Below are 24,523 nucleotides of genomic sequence, written 5' to 3' on the forward strand. Positions count from 1 at the left end.
CAGTAGCGGATCTTGCCACGGGCAAGCAGGACTTTTGCCCGGGGCGCCGCCTCCCGGAGGGCGCCATCCGGAGGGCGCCGCACCAGGGCAAGATCCGCTGCTGCTTTGTGTGCCCCCCGCTGCACGCCTGCTGCCGCTGCTGCTTTGAAGGGAAACTAGACGCGTACGCATCTAGTTTCCCTTTGTGGAGAGGTCCTTTACTGTGCGGTGCGCGATAACGTCATCGCGCACCGCACATCATATCAGTCTGTACAGGGGGCGTAAATGACCACGCACCCTGTACAAAGCCACGCCCCCTATTGACGCCCTGGTCGCTCAGAGCGCCAGAACCGGCCCTGGATAGAACTTCAACTAACATCCGGTAAAAACTTGCTGCTTAATACAGTGACTTAACTCTGCTCAAAGGGAGAGTCCTAGCCAGACAGAGATTTAACTTTGGAAAGAATCCTGATGAAATCCTGAAGTGGTTGCTAAGCAATTGTTTTTTAAATAATTTGTTCTTACTTTGCAGGTTTATTTAATACTCACTAGCGCTCCCTTATCACCCTTTCTAACCTTTTTTAAATTGGAGCAGCTTTATACTTTTAGCGTGGTATTAACCTACTTTTTTCTATTAATATTCATGCAATATTTTTATAACATTTTTGTATTCAAATGTGTTTTATGATACTTTTATAATAAATGTGTCATTATTAACAAGCCATTATAAATTTTCTAATATCCCCACAGCCAGCGCTGGTATCTGTTGTATTTGTCATGTATAGCTTATTGGGGGGTCTGACCATCCCCATACCTAGCTGCTGTTGACAGCGCACTTGGGACTACTCCTTTTTTTTTATTTCTAGGACAGGGCCAGTGTACATTAATTTTCATAGCACCCATGTAATTTTACAGCATACAGGACAGGGCCAGTGTACATTTATTTTCACAGCACCCCTGTATTTTTACAGCGTACAGGACAGGGCCAATGTACATTTATTTTCACAGCACCCCTGATTTTTTACAGCATACAGGACAGGGCCAGCACCCCTGTAATTTTATAGCATACAAGACGGGGCCAGTGTACATTTATTTTCACAGCACCCCTGTATTTTTACAGCATACAGGACAGGGCCAGTGTACATTTATTTTCACAGCACCCCTGAATTTTTACAGCATACAAGACAGGGCCAGTGTACATTTATTTTCACAGCACCCCTGAATTTTTACAGCATACAAGACAGGGCCAGTGTACATTTATTTTCACAGCACCCCTGAATTTTTACAGCATACAAGACAGGGCCAGTGTACATTTATTTTCACAGCACCCCTGTATTTTTTTACAGCATACAGGACAGAACCAGCACCCCTGTATTTTCACAGCATACAGAACAGTGCCCTGTACAGCACAGTGACAGCCACTGCAGCAACACACATGTACAGCTGCAGCACCCCTAACAGCACATGACACCAGTGACAGGACAGCTTCCCTAACAGGACAGCACCCCTAGAGAGTACACACTGACCGCACCCAACGCCACCACCCACAGAGAGAGAAAGGTCTGTCTCCCCCACTCTCCAAGTCCGGAGTGAAAATCGCGGTGAAGCGCAGCTCTTTATATGGAATCAAAAACCCGCGAGAATCCGACAGCGGGATGATGATGTTTTGCTTGGTTCTGGGATCCGAGTTTGGCGGGAAGTCCCAAGCCAGACTCGGATCCTGAAGTCCGGTGGAGTTCGGATCTCGGAGATCCGAACCCGCTCATCTCTAAATAAGAGTTAACAATAAGGTTAAAAGGGCAGACTAGATGGGCCAAGTGGTTCTTATTTGCCATCAAATGATCTATTTCTATGTCTCTATATACTGTAGTATTTCTTTCTTCTTGTATTGGTTCAAATTTACTGTATTATGTCCTGCAGTTGGATTTTGGAGAAACCCATTAATTTATTGTGTGTGTACAATATGTATGTATGTATATATATCTCCTATATATTTGTCTAAATCTGTGACTCTATGCCCGTAACGCTGGATGGAGTCACAGCGGTGGGCGGAGTCAGCAAGTCTCTGCTCCTGCTGCCTGTCCATCTCTCTCTCTCCCCTCCCCCCACCCATCAGCAGCTCTGATTCCCCGGCCGCGGCGCCGGCCCAACAACAACGGCTGATGCCAACCCCCGGCATACACATTAGGAGGGACGGGTGGCGCAGGAGAAGGCTCTCATAGCCCTCCCTGCGCCGTGTACACAGACCCGCCGCCTCCTCCGCACACATCCCGCTGTCAGCTCTCCTGCTGTGACAGGAGGCGAGTGCTGCAGTGACGTCATCTCCTGCAGCACTCTCCCCCTGTCACACAGCCGGCACACACACTCCAGTCTCCGGGGGCTGCCAGCATCTACAGGCAAGCTGGAAACACCCCGAGGCGAGAGAGAACATACCCCCGAGGCCACGCCCCTTTCACATCAGGCCACACCCCCTTTTTGGACGCGGGGGGGGGTGAGAGATGTGTGTAATAGTAATGCTGAAATGCTGACCCGGTGACGCCTCTGGACACTGTACTGTTTACCAGCCTGCAGCAGCCGCCCACAGCCCCAACGGTGAGTCCCTCCGGCCATCCTACCCACTGTTTCTATGTCTGCTCGCCACTTTACACAAGTCTCCTCTTCTGGTGCCCTCCCCCTCCACTACTTTCCCCCTCTCTTCATCATCTTCCTCACTGGGGACCCTCCCCACGTCTCTATATCCCCTCCCTACCACCCTGCGTCTCTCTATCCCCTCCCTACCGCCCCGCGTCTCTCTATCCCCTCCCTACCGCCCCGCGTCTCTATATCCCCTCCCAGCCGCCCCGCGTCTCTATCCCCTCCCTACCGACCCGCGTCTCTATATCCCCTCCCAGCCGCCCCGCGTCTCTCTATCCCCTCCCTACCGCCCCGCCTCTCTCTATCCCCTCCTCCCTATGCCTCTGTATCCCCTCCCTACCGCCCACGTCTCAGTATCCCCTCCCTACCGCTCTGCGTCTCTGTATCACCTCCCTACCGCCCCGTGTCTCTGTATCCCCTCCTACCGTCCCGCGTCTCTATATCCCCTCCCAGCCGTCCCGCGTCTCTATTACAACAGACGGAACGCAGTTCTGAGCAGTTCCAGCCCACTTCAACCCCTGACTGTGAGAGTTAGTTATCATTAATAAATGATTAATGTGATGTTTTGAATATTAGTAACCTATTACTGAGATTGCTGATATCGAACTGTTATTTGTCTTCTGATAGCTATTATTTGTGTTTTAGGGCTACTGTAGTATTGCTGTATTGTAAGTCTGCTATCATTCTGCCGCAGGGTCAAAACCTCACGCTAAAGGCAAAGGAATTAAACCCAGAAGTTTATGCAGTCTTAACCCTATTTTGCTTGCCGATCTACTATAGCAATCTAACATTGCTTTTGGGATACCCACCATTCACCCCGTTACACATTTGTGTGTTTGTTTCCATATGGTATATCTGGTGTATTTTCAGGGGCAGTGTAATAATTGCAGGATTGTGTGACACCATTCCCTTTGATGTAAGTTGAGATGTCTTGTTCTTGAAAGCGGACTTGGATGTGTCTGTGAGGAACGCTCAATGTAAATCTATAAAGGGAAGTGGTTCCTCCTCGGAATCCAGCATAAGTGAAGGGCAGAGGCATGCCCTCTAATTAATATTACTTTTCTGCTGGGTGTAGTATGGTATGCCGGCGGCTGGGCTCCCGGCGACCAAAATACCGGCGCCGGGAGCCCAACCGCCGGCATACCGACAGCGTGGTGAGCGCAAATGAGCCCCTTGCGGGCTCGCTGCACTCGCCACGCTGCGGGCACGGTGGTGCGCTAAGCGCGCCACGCTATTTTATTCTACCTCCAGGGGGGTCGTGGACCCCCACGAGGGAGAAAAAGTGTTGGTATGCCGGGTGCCGTGATTCTGGCGCGGTATACTGTGCGCCGGGATCCCGACAGTCGGCATACTGAAGACCACCCTTTTCTGCTATATTGATCCCCTGCAATGCTTTCTCAGCCACCCTTCATTATTTTATAGTCATTTAATAAATAAATGAACTTTTCTTGCCATATGTAATAAGTACTGTCATTTAGTGGGATATACAAATGGGAATGTCTGTTATAGCTCGGTGAAGGTTTTGATCTCAGTGTCAGAGCTCATCAGCCTATGGCCCTCATTCCGAGTCGTTCGCTCGGTAAAAATCTTCGCATCGCAGCGATTTTCCGCTTACTGCGCATGCGCAATGTTCGCACTGCAACTGCGCCAAGTAAATTTGCTATGCAGTTAGGATTTTTACTCACGGCTTTTTCATCGTTCTGATGATCGTAATGTGATTGACAGGAAGTGGGTGTTTCTGGGCGGAAACTGGCCGTTTTATGGGTGTGTGTGAAAAAACGCTACCGTTTCTGGGAAAAACGCGGGAGTGGCTGGAGAAACGGAGGAGTGTCTGGGCGAACGCTGGGTGCGTTTGTGACGTCAAACCAGGAACGACAAGCACTGAACTGATCGCAGATGCCGAGTAAGTCTGGAGCTACTCAGAAACTGCTAAGAGAGGTCTAATCGCAATAATGCGAATCCGTCGGTCGCAATTTTAAGAAGCTAAGATTCACTCCCAGTAGGCGGCGACTTAGCGTGAGTAAATCTGCTAAAATCAGCTTGCGAGCGAACAACTCGGAATGAGGGCCTGTATACAGCTTGCTGCATGTCCTGTTCTTTAGAGTCTGCTTCACTGGCCACCCCTCATTTGACTGAATTTCTTTTTCTTTCTATCCAGGTGCTATTAGGAAAGCACATTTACTTATTCACACTCTGCAATCTTTGTGATGGCGCTCTTCTGAAATCAATTTATATATTTTAAATGTGCTTTGAATACCACACCTGCAGTCTCGCTGGAAGGTGCATAGTGCGTCCCCTATATTTTAACATGTTGAAGCAAGAATGAATGTCTGTGTCTTTTTTGGGATCCGGTCTGAAGATTGACAGTGTCTAGGTCGACAATGTTTAGGTCAACCACTATAGGTCGACATGTTCTAGGTCGACAGGTCAAAAGGTCGACATGAGTTTAATTTTTTTTTTTACACTTTTTCATACGTTGACTACGATTGGAACGGTAATCTGTGCCGAGCGAAGCTCGGTCGCCATGCAAGGGGACACGGTGCACTAATTGGGGTTCCCCGTCACTGTACGAAGAAAACGACACCCCCAAAAAAAAAACTTCATGTCGACCTTTTGACCTGTTGACTTAGAACATGTCGACCTAGTGACTGTTGACCTATAGTGATCGATCTAAATGTTGTCGACCTAGACACTGTTGATTTAATGATCCACACCCGTCTTTTTTACCTATGCTACCATACAATAGTAGGGGGGTGTTTACAACTGATTGCATGGGTTGCCATTACTTCTGCATCACCATCTAACTACTATTTCCACAATCTGAAGAGTTAACCTTGCCCTAACTCAGATGAGTCTTAAACTCTGCACACATTCCTACAAGCTGACTGAACCCTATAAACATCAGAAAGACCAATATCACAGCTCACCTGTCCCAAATGTACATTTCCGTGCAGATCCTTCTCCATCACGATTGGTTATCTTGCTCAATGAAGCACATGTAAATTGGAATGCAGCATTCACAGATGCTTTAGTCTGGTGAAATAAAATGTGATTAGGAACACTTTGCTTGCTACTTATGTAATGTATTGGGATGTTGAGAAAGTGACCCAGCATAGGCAAACACAAGGGGGGGGGGGGATTTCCAGTTGCCTGGAAACCCCCCTCCTCTTGACAAGTGGCTCAAATTATGACATCAATAGCAATGGTATATAATACAATTACTAGAGCTGCAGTTTAAGGGATATGACCAGTGGCCAGGGCCGGATTAAGCCCCTGGGGGGCCCAGGGCACCGTAGACAGGAGGGCCCCCTGCACATCCCGGCTGCGTGCGCTACTCACCTAGCCCCGTCACAGGCAACGGGAGCCGCGCTGCAGCAGGGAGAGAAGACACCAGGCTGCCGGGGCAGGAGGGATCCACTCTGCCGGGGGAGGAGTGCGGCTGTGCATGCGGCTTCCTCCCCCCTCTCGGGCAGCACGGTCGGGGACTGAGTCAAGCAATCTCCAGTCTCTACCACCAGCAGCATCTCTCCTGGCAGCAGCGAAGGCTGGAGATTGCTTGATTAAGTCCCCGACCGTGCTGCCTGAGATGAGGAGGGAGGAAGCCGCATGCACAGCCGCACTCCTCCCCCGGCAGCGTGGATCCCTCCTGCCCCGGCAACCTAAAGAATTTTGACAGAGTGGTGTGGCGCTCCAGCTGGGGGGCCCCTTAAGAAAGGGGGGAACGGGGTACTGACACCCTGGGCACCCCCCTTAATCCGGCTCTGCCAGTGGCAGCAGCTTCTTCTACCAAGTTTTGCTGTGTGTGTTTGGATCTGAGTCCTCAATCAGTGCACTAGACCAGAGAGTAGCTACAGTATCAGGAAGAATAGACAGGAGCCTTACCATGCGGTGGGAGAATGTATGCTTAGAAAGTGTAGTACTATAGTGTTACATATTAATACTGTTTTCCATACAGTATGCAGTGTATAAAAAGACCCATGTTTACATTAATGTCCAGGGTTGTTAGTTACTTGGTTCTTCTACCGCTCCCCCAGATACCCGCACTTGCTCCAGTGTTCTATAGAGTGGGACATTATGGGCTGCATTTGGAAACCACCCTCTAGAAATCCTGCGTAGAAATCCTGCGTTTGCCACTGCCCAGGTGGGGTACATGGCCAGGCTCAGTACTGTGCATGAAATATGACCTGATATGGAAGGGGTGGGGTTTATAAGTACCAGTAATATACTGCTTAGACTGTGTGGTGGTGGTGGGTGGGTGTGTCAGGATTAGAGGAGTCATTATATAAGGTGAGCTACTGCTGACTCTCAGTGATGATAATCCATGCATGCAGGGACGACTTGAGGGCCATTCGACCAGTGCAGACAGACAGGTATGCCACTCTCTAGAGGGCACAGTGCAGCAGCAGCCACTGGGAATCATACACAGCCGCAGACACTCATATGGCAGAAGGTTCAGGGCCTAATCCAGACCTGAGAGCAACAGCAAATTTTTTCTCTAATGGGCAAAATCATGTGCAGGCACACTGACAGAGGGGGTCATTCCGAGTTGATCGCTCGCTAGCAGTTTTTAGCAGCAGTGTAAACGCATTATCGCCGCCCACCGGGGAATGCATTTTCGCTTTGCAGAAATGCAAACGCTTGTGCAGCAGAGCGCCTGCAAAAACGTTTTGTGCAAAACAAGACCAGCCCTGTAGTTACTCTTCCTGTTCGTTGATTCTAACGATGGAGGGACGGCTTTTGACGTCACATGCCCGCCCAGCGAACGCCCAGCCATGCCTGCGTTTTTGGAAGCACTCCCTGAAAACGGTCGGTTGACACCCAGAAACGCCACCTTCATGTCAATCTTCCTGCGTTCAGCCATGCGACTGAAAGATTCGCTATAACCTTTGCAAAACCACAAAGGACTTTGTACCTGTACGTCACGCGTGCGCATTGCGGCACATACGCATGCGCAGAAATGCCGACTTTTAGCCTGATCGCTGCGCTGCGAACAACGGCAGCTAGCGATCAACTCGGAATGACCCCCAATACCATAACCATTGCAATCTGTAAATTCTGACTCAGATCTTGAAGAGATCAGACTAGAGACAGAAGAGGAAAAAAAAAATTAGAAGCAGCTGCCAAGCCCGAGCTTTGAATAAATAATTGTTTACTCCTCTCTGTAAAATTTTTTTGCAGCCTTTCCTTCCACGTGAATTCCGAGAGAATTAGCATTTGATCTTTGCTTTAAAGTGATGGGGATATTTTTAACGATATCGCTCATTGTGACCCTTCTGAGCGATATCGTTTGTAATATCATCCAGTGTGTACGCACAATAGCCCTCATTCAGGTTGGATTGCAGAATTGCTAAAATCGCAATTGAGCAATTTTAGCAATTCTGCGCATGTGTTACGTTCAAGGGCCCTCATTCCGAGTTGATCGGTCGCAAGGCAAATTTAGCAGAGTTACACACGCTAAGCCTACGCCTACTGGGAGTGTATCTTAGCTTCTTAAATTTGCGACCGATGTATTCGCAATATTGCGATTACAAACTACTTTGCAGTTTCTGAGTAACTTCAACCTTACTCTGCCTGTGCGATCAGTTCAGTGCTTGTCGTTCCTGGTTTGACGTCACAAACACACCCAGCGTTCGCCCAGACACTCCCCCGTTTCTCCAGCCACTCCTGTGTTTTTTCCGGAAACGGTAGCGTTTTCAGCCACACGCCCCTAAAACGCAGTGTTTCCGCCCAGTAACACCCATTTCCTGTCAATCACACTACGATCGCCGGAGCGATGAAAAAGCCGTGAGTAAAAATACTTTCTTCTTAGCCAAATAACTTGGCGCAGTCGCAGTGCGAACATTGCGCATGCGTACTAAGCGGATTTTCATTGCGATGCGATGAAAAAGAACGAGCGAACGACTCGGAATGAGGGCCAAAGTGCGGGATGCGATCACGCTTTGAGTGATAGCTGGTGGCATGTGTGACATCACCAGCAGCCGCTCCGATCAAGAAAATGTCGGCGGACTTCCTGCATACGCAACCATCATTAATTTTGGAGTCAACGCTGCAATTGCATTTGATTTGCGATCACATCGCGGGCCACCAATTAGCATGCTGGGTGGCCTAGCCCTGCGATGCGCGGTCCACAATATGCTACAGAAGGGATCGCAGATTCTGCTTTTTAGCAGCATCTGCAACCCGTACTGAATAGGTGCCTAGATCGTTTGCATTGCGCGCTCCCGCAGGTTTTTAACAAGGTGTTCTGTCACCCGTACATACAGGTCTGTAATGGCGGACTCAGTCAACACCTTTAAGAATGGATTAGATAAATTCCTAATGGATAATGATGTCCAGGGTTACGGGGCATAGTCACACACTATAGTTATTATAAAAAGAGGGATAAAACGTAACGGCTGACATCAGCATCAGTCAAAATTTTATACCAAATAATCCAGCATAGGAGACCACAAATAGGTTGAACTCGATGGACAAATTGTCTTTTTTCAACCTAAGATACTATGTTACTATAAACACTCATCACCCTCCATGTTTGGACACTACTTGTCATGTTCTGGAAGCCAAACGTTGCAAGTGTCGCTTGAAGAAATTTTACAGTAATATATATTTAAATGTATAGGCTATATTTCCACATTAAAGCCTGTACTTTTAATTGTGACGCCATGCCCTTATGAGGACACACCCACTTTTCCAGTAACTACTACTAACACCCCCTTTTCCCCTGTCATAGTGCCCCAACAGTCATACTGTTATGGATCTGCCCCTGCATCCACAGAACTTTTTTGGGGGGAGGGGGGGGGGGGGGGTGTGCTCCAAAAATTCTTACACAAGGTGCTAATAGGCCTGAAGCCAGCCCTGCATGCATGTACATGAGAACCTGAGCAAATGAGGATAACAGTGGGATGGACACTGGCAACAAGTGTTGCGGGGGAATGTAAATATGGATACAAAAGGCTTCTGGGCTCAAATAGTTTCTTGGCCAGGTGGGGCAAGGTCGTAATTCTCTGGACACTGCCAAACATATTTCCAATCTCTCATCTCTGCTCAAGCCTCTAACCCCAAGCAACTTTTTAATACATTTAAATCACTTCTTGTCCCTCCCTCATCCATCCAACCAACTACTATCAGTGCGCAAGATCTTGCTTCCTATTTCAAGGACAAGATTGATAAGATCCAAAATGAAATGGTATGCTCTTCCTCAGCGTTACCTGCTCAATTCCCTTCCTGAACCCTTGATCCCACAAATAAAGATGAAGTATCTACACTCTTCTCATCTGCCTACTCTACTACCTCTCCCCTTGACTCTATACCCTCATCCCAACCTTAACGAAAATCTGTAATAGTTCTCTGCATACTGGTATCTTTCCTTCTATATACAAGCATGCAGTGATTACTCCCATTCTGAAAAAACAAAACTCTGACCCGAACTCTCTCTCTAATTACTGTCCCATCTCTTAGCTCCCATGCCCCTCCAAGCTACTTGAGAGACTTGCCTACACTCGCCTCACACACTTTCTTAATTCACACAGCTTACTGGACCTACTTCAGTCAGGATTTCGTGCCCAACACTCCAGAGAGACAGCACTAAGGTAGTGAATGATTTGGTCACTGCTAAATCTAAAGGACATTTCTCTCTACTTATTCTCCTTGATCTCTCTGCTGCTTTTGACAATGTTGACCACTCTCTTCTCATACAAACACTACAATTCCTAGGTCTTCAGGACACAGCCCTTTCTTGGTTCTCATCCTACTTATCCGACTTATCTAATCGCTCCTTCAGTGTTCGTTTCTCTGATTCCACCTCTTCTTTGCTACCTCTTTCAGTTGGAATACCGCAAGGCTCAGTCTTAGGTCATCTGCTTTTCTCTATCTATACCACATCTCTTGGCAAACTAATCAACTCTTTCGGATTTCAGTATCATCTGATCTGTATGCAGATGATACTCAAATCTACCTATCCAGCCCAGATTTGTCTGTATTGGGCCATGTCACTGAATGCCTTTCTGCCATTTCATCTTGGATGACATCTCGCCACCTCAAAACAGAATTAATTATATTTCCACCGGCCAATAGTAGCTACCAACCTGATATCTCTATCACTGTTGATAACTCAGCAATCATCCCTACCCCACAAGCTCGCTATCTAGGTGTCATTCTCGACTCTGAACTGTCCTTTGTTCCCCACATTCAATCTGTCTCAAGATCATGTTACATACATCTAAGAAACATATCCAAAATACGACCATATCTTACACAAGACACAGCAAAAACTCTAATCCATGCTCTCATTATTTCCTGCACTGATTATTGTAATAGTCTCTCACCACTACAATCCATTTTGAATGCAGCTGCGAGGCTAATCTTCCTCGCTAGACGTTCATCGTCTGCAGATCCGCTCTGACAGTCCCTCCATTGGTTACCGGTATTCTCCCGTATTAAATATAAAATACTTTTACTGAATTACAAGGCTATTAACCAAACTGCACCAACATACATCTCTTCACTCATCTCAAAATATCTCCCTACCCGACCTCTCCGCTCTGCACAAGACCTACGTCTCTCATCCACACGCATTACTTGTTCACACTCAAAATTACAGGACTTTATCCGGGCTTCACCCACTCTGTGGAATGCCCTCCCACGCACAATAAGACTCGCCTCTAGTCTCCAAACCTTTAAACGTTCCCTGAAAACTTACCTCTTCAGACAAGCCTATCAAATTCCAGACCCACCCACATAACCTTCAAGTGCTTCCCTATCTAATTACATCCTCTCTGTACAGTATACATAACGTAACATATTTTATCTTTCTTTACTCTCACACCCTCCTGACACTTGGTCAATATTGTGGGGTATCATCATACAACCCATTAAGAACCTAGCAATCTGGTGGACCATTATGCAATAGATAGCATCTATCCTTATTTACCTAAAGAGTGTAAGCATGCGAGCAGGGCCTTCCTACTGTTGTTCTAATTGTAAAGTGCAATGGAATATGCTGCGCTATATAAGAAACTGATAATAAATAAACAGTGGTAGAAGATGGAGCTGGCATTGTAGTGGAGGAAAAAAGGTAATTTGTTTCCTCCAGCACCCTGAATGATAACCGTAACTAGATATAAATTCCACATGATAACAGAATTCAGAGATCTTCGTTACACATATTTGCGCAAATGGGTGAATAAGCCCCAAAGCCGCATCAAGGTGTCTCTGTATATTTGGGGTCCCTAGCGCTATATCTAGGTGCAGGGTGTGGCACCCCAAAACACCAGCATAAGCCAGAAAGCCCTAGCATAGCGCTAGGGACCCCAAATATACAGATACGCCTTGATGCGGCTTTGGGGCTTATTCACACATTTGCGCAAATATGTGTAACGAAGATCTCTGAATTCTGTTATCATGTGGAATTTATATCTAGTTACGGTTATCATTCAGGGTGCTGGGGGAAACAAATGACTTTTTTTCTTGCTTAGAAATACCCCTCCCTTTCGAGCACCTGAATGATATCACTAAGCAAATTGAGCATCAACCAATATATATGTTTGTTGTGAGAGGCAGAGAGGTTCCTGCATTAGGAGGAGGTGCAGGCCCTCACATGCCACAGAGAGCATTATGGGGTTGCTCCAAGGTAGGTAGCTCTTAGCTTAGACATATTGTAGTAAGGAGCCATTATCATGTGGCTCCTTGCTGGTTAATCTTAGACCCAGATTGGGGTAATGGAGGTGTGAGGTGTGGTGCCTCTGGACTGGCTGAGCTGGATGGCCTTAGTGTGGCATACCTTTACATTCTATTAACACTTTTCACTTATTAATTTCTTAACACTATTTTTCTATTTTAATTGCATTTCATTTTTGTATCACTTTCTCTATAGCTTCGGCTTCCTAAATACTAATTTATTAACACTATAGTTTTTTCACTGGTATGCTACGCTGGGCTTTCTGGCTTATGCTGGTGTTTTGGGGTGCCAAACCCTGCACCTAGATATAGCGCTAGGGACCCCAAATATACAGAGACGCCTTGATGCGGCTTTGGGGCTTATTCACACATTTGCGCAAATATGTGTAATGAAGATCTCTGAATTCTGTTATCATGTGGAATTTATATCTAGTTACGGTTATCATTCAGGGTGCTGGGGGAAACAAATGACTTTTTTTCTTGCTCAGAAATACCCCTCCCTTTCGAGCACCTGAATGATATCACTAAGCTAATTGAGCATCAACCAATATATATGATTGTAGTGGAGGACTCATCAAAACATCAGAGTTATGAAAACAGAGGCAGGAAGACTGGTATGATGGGGGCATGACTCATGTCCAATTGTAGTGGGTTGGTGGGAGGAGACTGAGGGCTATGGTATGTAAGTGCCTGGGTCTAATTCAGCATTGATTGCTAATTAGAGAATTTGTAAATTGATCGATTATCGAATGACTGTGCATATGCGAGGGAAATTAGAGAATGAAAGTACATACAGATTGTTAACGCAATGTTGCCGCTGTTTGACTGACAGGAAGCTGGCATTTCTGGGCGGAAACCTGACGTTTTCTGGGTGAGTGAAAAAACGCAGGTGTGCCCAGGTGTTATTGGGGAGGGCCATTTGATGCCACCGCAGACCACTTCCAGGCCGTCTCGGTAGCAGATTAGTGGCTGCCTCAGACCTACTCGCATGTGCTCTAAGATTCTTTGATTTTCGGGAAATTGCGTATGCATCTGCACTTGGATAGCGATCTGCGATGCATTCGCAAATTTGCACTGGGCGGCGCCTTTCTACTCGCAGTCAACTGCAATTTCTCAGATTAATGATCCATGCTGAGTTAGGCCTTGTGTTCCGTTCTGAGGCATTGGTACACTGCATAGTTTTGTTCTCTTTGTACTGGAAGACACATGCATCTCTTAGTATTTTCCATTACCTTGGCATATGTATTTTTAATGTTAAATTCTTGCTTGGCCTGCTTGGCGCTATGCCAAAGTCTGCTGACAATGTTGTGCTTCTCGGTTTCCTGGTCCATGGAGCCTCAGGAATCAACGACACGTGGTATGATGCACCTGCAAAGATAATCCCACATACAATCAGAAACAAAGAGGGCAATCCTGCTCTACTGTTCTCGCTCTTCCCTGCTGGCCTATATACTTATCCTTGATTTAAAAGCAAGAGACTGGTATCTTTTTTTTATTTATTTTTTATGAAGGACAATTTATTAGCATTTTCAGAAATCCAAAATAGCGGTACATACAAGATCAACAGTCATCATGTCCAAAATACAGCCCACATGGGGTAACAAGTCATAAACAGATCTAAATAATTATATAGAGATAACGGACAGTTTTTGAGAAACCTTGTACCAAATACAGTGTTGTATACAGTATGTACATACATATACAGATTATACAAATAGTAAACATATACAAACAAGAATAACAAACAAAAAGAAGAAGAGGGAGGCAAGGAAGAATAGAGGGAGGGAGGTGTGTGGGGGGGGGGGGGGGGGGGGTGAGGGTGGGGGGTTTGGGAGCCCTGTGCTCAATATTAGATCCTGATAATTATAATAGTCAGGAGGGACCTTTTTTTCCCAAGTAGCCCGATCAAATCATCCAAGTAAGTGCCCAGAGCATTAGTAGACTTTTATATACACTTGTCTGATGACCTAACTAGAAACCAAGATGTGGATTCATAAAGCTTAAGAATATTTTCCTGTTGTTGGGCGTCAAGAGAAGCTATATATAAACCCCATTTGTTATAAAATTTGATAACTCAATGCTCGATGTCTGGTAAGGTTGCCTGTCTATCAAAATAGACTAGTTGAACTAACATTTGTTTAACTGGTTGCAAAAGGGGTGGAGCTTTATCTGTCCAACTTTTCATAATAACTTTTTTTGCTACAGTGACTATGATTGTTAAAAGAGGAATAATCCTGGATTTATTCCTACCCAAGTCCCAATTATCAAAATTGGCGCATAAAAGAGCCAATAAATCTAAATGTGCTTTGAGGAGGAATAGGGAATTAATAAATGATAGGACTTTGTACAGAATTTACAGATTTTCCCGCATTCCCATAAATTGTGAGAAAAGGTGGCCGATACAGGGGAACATTTAGGGCATTGTCCAGATTCTTCCTTAAACATACGTTTACGTTGAGCTTGTGATATGTAAACTCTGTGAAGAATTTTGACTTGAGTCTCCTGTAATAAGGCAGAAGACAGGAAGCGCAAGATATTATCGTAATATTTAACTAGAGGTGTATGATCAGTTAAGGAAGGCAGTAGCTGTTTTCAACCCATCACAATAGGAGACCAGAGAAAAGTTGGACGTGGATGAGTTAGTAGCGATGTCAGATCCTTAGTTTTATATGGAGTTATAGAATGTCTGTTGATTAAAGTGTGAATTTTATCAGGGACATCTGATGTGGTTAGCGGGGTGGGCAAAGAATTAACGTAGTGCCTGACCTGGAGATACATAAAGAACGTTTTATTTGGGATCTGAAATTTTAGCAGATGTTCTTGAAATGAAAGTAGTTATAAGCCCTCAGGATCGAAAACATCTCGAATGGCTGATATTCCCTGATGTCTCTACGTCTGAAACATGGCATTTTTGAATCCAAAACAATGGATTTCCCCATAGTGTAATACATTTTGAAGAACAAGGATTTCTCGACAGTTTGCGATTAACCGCAATCCAAGAAAGGTAAGTGTCTCTGAAAATGACATTATTTAGCGTCCTAGGTGGCAGTTGCGAGCATGATATTTGAAGGAGAGCACTAGGAGAGAATGGGGCAAAAAGCGCCAGTTCCAAATTAAGGTTAATATAGATGTTACGTGAGTGAAACCAATCCAAAATTTCCGATGTTTGGTACACCCATACCCCCTTGGCTTCGTGGTAACTAATTTTGACAAGGAAATTCTGGGTTTCTTCCCTTGCCAGAGACATTTTGTGAATAAGGATTCGTAAGATAATTGAGCTTTCCTAGAAAAGTTGATCACTAACATCTGTATTAAGTACGATATTTTCAGATAAATTATGCTTTTTAATATAGGTATACGTCCAGATAGCGATACAGGCAGAGATTGCCAACCTTCTAATAAACTCTCAATTTTGGACATCAAATGCATGTAATTGGCTTTATATAGTCCACACACTGAAGAGGATATACATATCCCTAAATATTTCAAGGTGTCCTTAGCTCTAGGTATCCTAGCGGTAGTGGAGACTTTGGTATCTTTATTTAAAACCACTTAACTGGCATGGTCAGATTTCATGCGACTGCACTGTCCCCCCATTTTTGATGAGGAGATCCGTTCTGCAGATGTGCATAATATAATGTTTAAATATTTAGAAAAATACTTTTTAAACTTTATTAAATAAAATAAATTTTAAAAAACAATGTTGTTAACAGTTTTGAAGGGAAAAATCGTCAGTTAAGTGGTTAAGTATTTTATTCATTGCAATAATTTCTGATTATACGAGGCAGCAAGTAAGAATGCAGGTTGCAAAGGGTGTGTGTATATACGTATATGTTACCTTGAAAAAAGAACGCTAGGCGTTCTGAAACATTGGTATCTATATCATGGGATAAAAGATCCTTTTCCTAAAGAACACCTGGAGTGCTGCCTATTCACTTTTAAGCATATATACCGTATAGCATATGTTACAGCAAGGCTAGCAAAGTTACAATGAAGCAAGACATCCTAGGTACAGAACCTATATATGCAGCATCTCATCTCTACCAAATCTTTTTAAAGCATTTCAAATTTCCTTTCTAAGAGACATCATTTGTAGCTTACACAGGGCCTGATTTAGGTTGTGGTTGGATTGCTAATCACGATCCAACCGCATGCGCAACGCCCATCCTGCACATGCACCCGCATGTTCTGCGGGTGTCTGCAGAAAATGTGAACGCCTCTACTTGTCAGGCAGAGGCGTTCTCAGGGCGTTTCCTAGGTGGAGACAGAGCCTTACTGGGGTGGAGATGTCACACGCAGCCGCCGCAATCATACAGATGGTGGCGGGCTTCCTGCGTAATTTGCAATCCTTACTGAATCGGGCCCACAATCTTTAAGTTAAACACGTCAACAATTGTATCAAAAGATGCTGCAACTTTAACTTATTCCAGATGGACTCCACTTGGTATAGACAGCTTGCATCTCGATGCTGGCCAATCAACCAATGCACCCTGTGGCCTTACATTAAGGTCAATGGAGACAGAGAGGTCATCCTTCCCCCTCTTTCTCCCATGCAATCAATACCTTAAATGGTAATGGAGGCAAACTGACCACTCAGAATCTTTCCCTATGGTCAACCCTTCCAGTGTCTGGGCACAGTACGTGGGCACTCACCTGCAGCCTTTTTTCCTTATCAGGTAGATAAAGCAAGCTGGGTGTGTAAAAGTTTGGGGCCACTGAAACAGCTCCACTATCTCTAGTAAAAGGTTGTAAAATGTGTAAGTTCCTGGACCTGACAATAATTGAGTGAACTGGATATATTTGTCTAAATACTTCATATATCTGGATAGGGGGATTTATTGAATCTTATAAATTTAAAAAATTGGATTTTGGTTACCTACCGGTAAATCCTTTTCTCGTAGTCCGTAGAGGATGCTGGGGTCCACATTAGTACCAGGGGTATAGACGGGTCCACCAGGAGCCATTGGCACTTTAAGAGTTTGAGAGTGTGGGCTGGCTCCTCCCTCTATGCCCCTCCTACCAGACTCAGTCTAGAAACTGCCCAAGGAGACGGACATCTTCGAGAGAAAGATTATACACAGATAGTGGTGAGATTCACACCAGTTCACACATACAAAAAACCTCAGCAACTGCCTAAACATTACTTACCAAGTAACAATGCAGTACATAACTAAACAAAGTTGTACTGAACCAGATAATGGATGCAGGAAAATTAAGCACTGGGCGGGCGCCCAGCATTCTCTACGGATTACGAGAAAAGGATTTACCAGTAGGTACCCAAAATCCTATTTTCTCTTACGTCCTAGAGGATGCTGGGGTCCACATTAGTACTATGAGGATGTACCCAAGCTCCCAGAACGGGAGGGAGAGCGTGGAGACTCCTGCAGAACTGATTGACTGAACTTCAGGTCATCAGAGGCCAAAGTATCGAACTTGTAGAACTTAGAAAACGTGTTCGACCCAGACCAAGTTGCCGCTCGGCAAAGTTGTAACGCCAAGACACCCTGGGCAGCCGCCCAGGAAGAACCCACCTTATGAGTAGAGTGGTCCTTAACAGATTTTGGACACTGCAATCCTGCCGTAGAATAAGCATGCTGGATAGTGAACCTATTCCAGCGAGATATAGTCTGCTTTGAAGCAGGACACCCAATTTTCTTGGGATCATACAGGACAAACAAAGAGCCCGATTTCCTGTGACGAGCAGTCCTTTTCACATAAATTTTCAGAGCCCTTAAAACATCCAAGGACTTTGATGAAATTGGGGAGTCAGTAGCCACTGGCACCACAATAAGTTGGTTGATATTAAATGCAAACACAACCTTTGGAAGAAACTGCTGATGTGTCCGGAGCTCAGCTCTATCTTTGTGCAATATCAAGTAAGGGCTTTTACAGGACAAAGCCCCCAATTCTGACACACGTCTAGCAGAAGCTAAGGCCAACAACGAGACAGCCTTCCATGTAAGAAATTTGACCTCATTCTCCTGTAGAGGCTCAAACCAGTCCGACTGGAGAAATTGCAACACCACGTTAAGGTCCCAAGGCGCCATAGGTGGTACAAAGGGAGGTTGGATGTGCAGAACTCCCTCCAAAAAAGGTCTGAACCTCAGGGAGGGCAGCCAGTTGTTTCTGGAAGAAAATGGATGGCCGAATTCTGGACCTTCACAGATCCCAACCTCAGGCCCATATCCACACCTGCTTGCAGGAAGAGGAGAAACGTCCCAGTTGCTTTTCGTTCCGCCCTGTCGGTTTATGTAAGCCACCATCGTTACATTGTCTGACTGTATTTGAATGGCCCGATTTCTTAGAAGATGGGCCGCCTGAAGAAGACCGTTGTAGACGGCTCTTAGTTCCAGGATGTTGATCATCAGGCCGGCTTCCAGACTTGACCACCTTCCTTGGAAGGTTTCCCCTTGAGTGACTGCGCCCCAGCCCCGGAGGCTTGCATCCGTGGTTAGAAGGACCCAGTCCTGAATCCCGAACCTGCGGCCCTCCAGAAGGTTTGGCAATTGGAGCCACCAGAGGAGTGAAATCCTGTCCTTTGGCGACAGACAAATTATCTGGTGCATGTGTAGATGAGATCCTGACCACTTGTCCAGGAGATCCAGTTGGAAAGCCCGAGCATGGAACCTACCGTACTGGAGAGCCTCGTAAGAGAAAACCATCTTCCCCAAAAGACGAATGCATTGATGAACCGACACCCAGGCTGGCTTCAGGACATCCTGGACCATTGTTTGTATCACCAACGCCTTTTCCTGCGGAAGAAACACCCTCTGAACTTCCGTGTCGAGGATCATCCCCAGAAAAGACAACCTCCGGGTTGGTTCCAAATGAGATTTTGGGAGGTTCAGAATCCAACCGTGGACTCTGAGTAGGCGGATTGATATCCAGGGAACTAGGAATTCCCCCTCTTCCAGACCTGATATCACCACCCTGAGAGACTCCATTTTGAACTTGAACTCCTTCAGAAAAGGGTTCAGTGATTTTAGGTTCAGAATGGACCTGACCGAACCATCCGGTATATGTGGGCATTATACACTGGTGCAGCGGTATATACATGTGGGCATTATACACAGGTGCAGCTGTATATACATGTGGGCATTATACACAGGTGCAGCGGTATATACATGTGGGCATTATACACAGGTGCAGCAGTATATACATGTGGGCATTATACACAGGTGCAGCAGTATATATATGTGGGCATTATACACAGGTGCAGCAGTATATACATGTGAGCATTATACACATGTGCAGCGGTCGATACATACATGTGGGCATTATACACAGGTGCAGCAGTACATACATGTGGGCATTATACACAGGTGCAGCAGTATATACATGTGGGCATTATACACAGGTGCAGCAGTCGGTATATACATGGGGGCATCATACACAGGTGCAGCAGTATATACATGTGGGCATTATACACAGGTGCAGCAGTATATACATGTGGGCACTATACACAGGTGCAGCAGTATATACATGTGGGTATTATACACAGGTGCAGCAGTATATACATGTGGGTATTATACACAGGTGCAGCGGTATATACATGTGGGCATTATACACAGGTGCAGCAGTATATACATGTGGGTATTATACACAGGTGCAGCAGTATATACATGTGGGTATTATACACAGGTGCAGCGGAACATATATGTAGGCATTATACACAGGTGCAGCAGTATATACATTTGGATATTATACACAGGTGCAGTAGTATATATATAATAGGATTTTGGTACCTACCGGTAAATCCTTTTCTCATAGTCCGTAGAGGATACTGGGGTCCACATTAGTACCATGGGGTATAAATGGGTCCACCAGGAGCCATTGGCACTTTAAGAGTTTGAGAGTGTGGGCTGGCTCCTCCATCTATGCCCCTCCTTCCAGACTCAGCCTGGAAACTGTGCCCGAGGAGACAACATACTTCGAGAGAAGGATTATACACAGATAGTGGTGAGATTCATACCAGCTCACACATACAAGGCACGGCAAGTCAACTAGCTTGAACCATTCAGCAACATCTGAAACATTACTTACCAAATAACAATGCAGTACTCAACTAAAACGAAATTGTACTGAACCAAAGAACTTTTGCAGGAAAACGAAGCGCTGGGCGGGCGCCCAGCATCCTCTACGGACTACGAGAAAAGGATTTACCAGTAGGTACCAAAATCCTATTTTCTCTTACGTCCTAGAGGATGCTGGGGTCCACATTAGTACCATGGGGACGTACCAAAGCTCCCATTACGGGAGGGAGAGCGCAGAGGCTCCTGCAGAACTGATTGACTGAACTTCAGATCATCAGAGGCCAAAGTATCAAACTTGTAAAACTTTGCAAATGTGTTCGAGCCTGACCAAGTTGGAACCTCCCGTACTGGAGAGCCTCGTAACAGGCCACCATTTTCCCAAATAGGCGAATGCATTGATGAACAGACACCCGGGGTGGCTTCAATACATCCCGGACCATGGCTTGGATCACCAACGCTAGGTTCAGCGGTATATACATGTGGGTATTATACACAGGTGCAGCAGTATATACATGTGGGCATTATACACAGCTGCAACAGTATAAATATGTGGGCATTAAACACAGGCACAGCAGTATATACATGTAGGCATTATACACAGGTGCAGCAGTATATACATGTGGGCATTATACACAGGTGCAGCAGTATATACATGTGGGCATTATACACAGGTGCAGCAGTATATACAATCATGTGGGCATTATACACAGGTGCAGCAGTATATACATGTGGGTATTATACACAGGTGCAGCAGTATAAAGTCCTGGAAATCTGGTGAGATTTGAGGTGTGTGGAAAAGATGGGCAGGGAGGCACTGCCTCACCTGCCATAGACTTTTTACTCCAGAGTTTTGATTATAAAAATGATTAGAATAATACAAAGAAGATATTTCTCATATATTCTCAGTATTTTTCATATACTTTATACAGTCAAAACTCTGGCACAAACGGAAGTTTGACAGGAAAGGCTCTGCCTCACCCCAGCGCATGTCACTGATTTTATATATACCGTATTTGCCGGCATATAAGACGACTGGGCGTATAAGATGACCCCCAACATTTCCACTCAAAATATAGAGTTTGTTATATACTCGCCGTATAAGACTACCCCCTTCCACACACCAAATAAAACGTAAAAGAACATCAGATTTGTGACATACTGTATATTATGACCTGATAAGAGATTTGGATAGGGAGTATTTATCAAGGTATGCATAAGAAGGGGGGAGGGGGCGAGGAGAAAGTTGTAAAATGTATAAAAGTATACCCCTGTGTGCATTTATTGTTACCGGTTTCACATGAGTGCCATTAGTATTAGTATTAGTGCCATTACAGTACCTGTCATTGTCACCATTGTACGGCCACAACGCGACTGCAGCGCCTCCGGCCAGTCCCTGCATCTCCCTGTAATTGGCACTAGTGACCCGCCGCGGCCGCACTGGATATCGTGCGATACTGGATGGTGAGTAGAATGAGGTGGGCGGGCATCGGGAGGCCACTATGGGCACCGGACGAGTATCGGAAGGCCACTATGGCAGCTATGTCTATCCCAACTGAAGTGCACCCGGCGTATAAGATGACCCCCCCACTTGGAGGCATGTTTTTCAGGGCAGAAAAGTAGTCTTATACGCCAGCAAATACTGTGTATATATATATATATATATATATATATACACAATAGGCTTTAACATCCGCAGTGCCGGTGGTATTGTGACCACACCATTTAAATTTAAAAAAAAATCCTACAAATTCAGCACTCACCTAACAATATTTTAAACTGTTGTTAGGTGAGTGCTGAATTTGTATGATTGGGCTGACATAGGCTTTTCTTCTGTGGGAATGACCCCCTGCTACTGTATTGTAATGTCTTACTAGTGGGTATCAAGTAGACTTTTGATGACCACACAGCTGATTTACTTCTGCAGCCTCTGTTATTTACTTGACACACAGTACACATTGGGGGTCATTCCGAAAACGCACAGCAGCGATCAGGTCTGAACGACCCCCATACAGTACTATTGTGTTCCAAACTCTCTCAAACTATGGTGTTCCAAACTCTCCTTTTAAAATGTTATCTATTTATTTATATTTTGTAAGATATAGAATAATAATAGAATAGAATAACATTTTTATTGGCCATGTATACTTACGCATACCCAGAATTTGTTTCCGGTCAGCTGCAGCACAACAGAACACACACAAAACGATGAGTCCTCACATGCAGTGCAGCAGCACCGAGGTAGCCATCTTCCTGATATCCTGTTTGGATGGAAAAAGGCTCAGGGGTGGCTACCCCCATGAGATACAGTGTGTTTTTACTGTATAAAAAGTCCTGCAATCCTCAGTGTGTTTGATACCAACTACTGTCTGCTGTAAACATCTACTGTATTGCTGAGTTCTTTTCAGAACTATTTGGGCAAATAAACATCTTCTGCCTTAAGACAACCGCTTCATCTTGTGACCTGCAGGGCTGCGCCAAACATAGCCCCATTCTTTGTCCAGAGAAACCTAGCATCTCCAAGTTCAATCCTCTGCCAGGCTACCATACTGGATCTGGTCTAGGTCTGCGACCAGTGGGGGACAACTGACGCCAGACAGGAGGTGTGGCAAGTGGTATGACGCATACACAGCAGCAAGCGGTTTTCAGGTGTCGGCGGTAAGAGCCTGAGCAGAACCGTGGGTCCAGATGCCACGGCAAGAAGGAGTCTGGTGGTGGCAGCATAGTACCCGCCCACTGCGCAGTGGGTGGAATCAGTAACTGTCTGTAAGCGGGAATCCCCTAATTGGCCAGGTCCCGTGTGACCTAAACTCCATTCTGTGATGTGGGACGTGAGGCATTGAGGGCTTTCGGAACCGTCCAGTCACACCTGGCTCCCCACCTTCTGCTCCTGCCCACAGCTTCTCTACCTCCAGGGCCTGATCAACCAATAGGCTCATCAAGCTGGGGGGGGTGCAGTGGGTGCGGACGTCATGGCGTCATGCGCATGGACCCTGCCACCTCCCACAACGCCGCCTGGTCATTGCCGCCCCACCACCCACCCTGGTCATTCACTCCGTCTCTCTCCTCTCAGAGTTCTGGGCTGGACTGGTGATGCTGCTGCTTATCACGACCCGCGTGATGCTAATACTATCGGTCGCGCCGCCGCCGACACTGCACTGTGAGTGACTGCCTGTCCCCACCGCTGGATTACAAAGTACCTCTTCACAGCACGCGCGATGTGACGTCATGCCACGCATCCTCCCCTGTCCTGGCTGTTCTGTGCTGCGCCAGAGTGGAGGAGCAGTGCTGCTCGTCCTAGTTCCTAGGCTAGGGTAACATTATAGAGCTGTCATGGTGTGAGCTGCACCTATACCATATAATACACACCATATATTCTTTAGGCTACTACAGGTGTGTCTGACTGTAGTATTGGAGTACTCTGCATTGATGCTGGAACCTGTGTACTGCCATAGTTTATGAACACGTTAAAGTAGTTTCTAGACGCTCAAGAGATGCTGGAGCTGCAAACTACCTGTGGTCAACTTTACATCAAGAAAATCTCACAGCTCTTGCCTGTTATTCTCTGAAAGAGATTTCCTGCAGAACTTGAAGTTTGATGATTTAATCGAAAAGTTTGCATCTTCTAAAGCAAGACAAAGGAGCTTGATGTAAACGGTGAGTTTGACAACCATATTTAATGTTCACTTCACATTATTGTCATTAGTCTATGTTTCTATAGTTTAAAAAAAAATTGTATCAGCAAACAATAATTGAATCTGTGGTAATTTTTGACACGTAATTACAAATTTGTATCTGTATATGAGCAAAATAAATCTGTGCCAACAAATGGTGGGGAGGAGGGAAGTGGCCACTTCAGTATTAGCCTAGGGCGGCTGGAACCCTTAATCAGGCCCTGTCTACCTCTAATCCCCACCTCCTGCTCCTGTCCACAGCTTCTCTACCTCTAATTCCTGGCTCCCTGCCTCCTGGTCCTGTCCATAGTTCCTCTACCTCTAATCCCTGACTCCTGCACCTGTCCACAGCTCCTTTACCTCTAATCACCGCCTCCTGTACACAGCTTCTCTACCTCTAATCCACACCTCCTGCTCCTGTCCACAGCTCTTCTACCTTTAATCTCCTGTTCACAGCTTCTTTACCTCTAATCCCCAGCTCCCTGCCTCCTGCACCTGTTCACAGCTCCTCTGCTTCTAATCCCTGCCTCC

At 45.7% G+C, this 24,523-nt stretch overlaps 1 protein-coding gene across 2 annotated transcripts in view; it reads right to left on the minus strand.

Moving 5' to 3' along the window:
• The window catches only part of LOC134945727 (interferon-induced very large GTPase 1-like), a 289,725-nt gene that overhangs the window by 200,268 nt on the left and 64,934 nt on the right, over nt 1–24,523 (minus strand). For both annotated transcript variants that reach the window (XM_063935178.1, XM_063935179.1), the window contains 2 exons: nt 13,521–13,656; nt 5,541–5,646 (listed from right to left, as the gene is read on the minus strand). In XM_063935178.1, the coding sequence (XP_063791248.1) occupies nt 5,541–5,646; nt 13,521–13,619 (205 nt within the window). In that variant the 5' untranslated portion in view covers nt 13,620–13,656. The remainder of the gene's footprint in view (nt 1–5,540; nt 5,647–13,520; nt 13,657–24,523) is intronic.

Source organism: Pseudophryne corroboree, chromosome 7 (assembly GCF_028390025.1).
Source record: "Pseudophryne corroboree isolate aPseCor3 chromosome 7, aPseCor3.hap2, whole genome shotgun sequence".
NCBI classification, from domain to species: Eukaryota; Metazoa; Chordata; class Amphibia; order Anura; family Myobatrachidae; genus Pseudophryne; species Pseudophryne corroboree.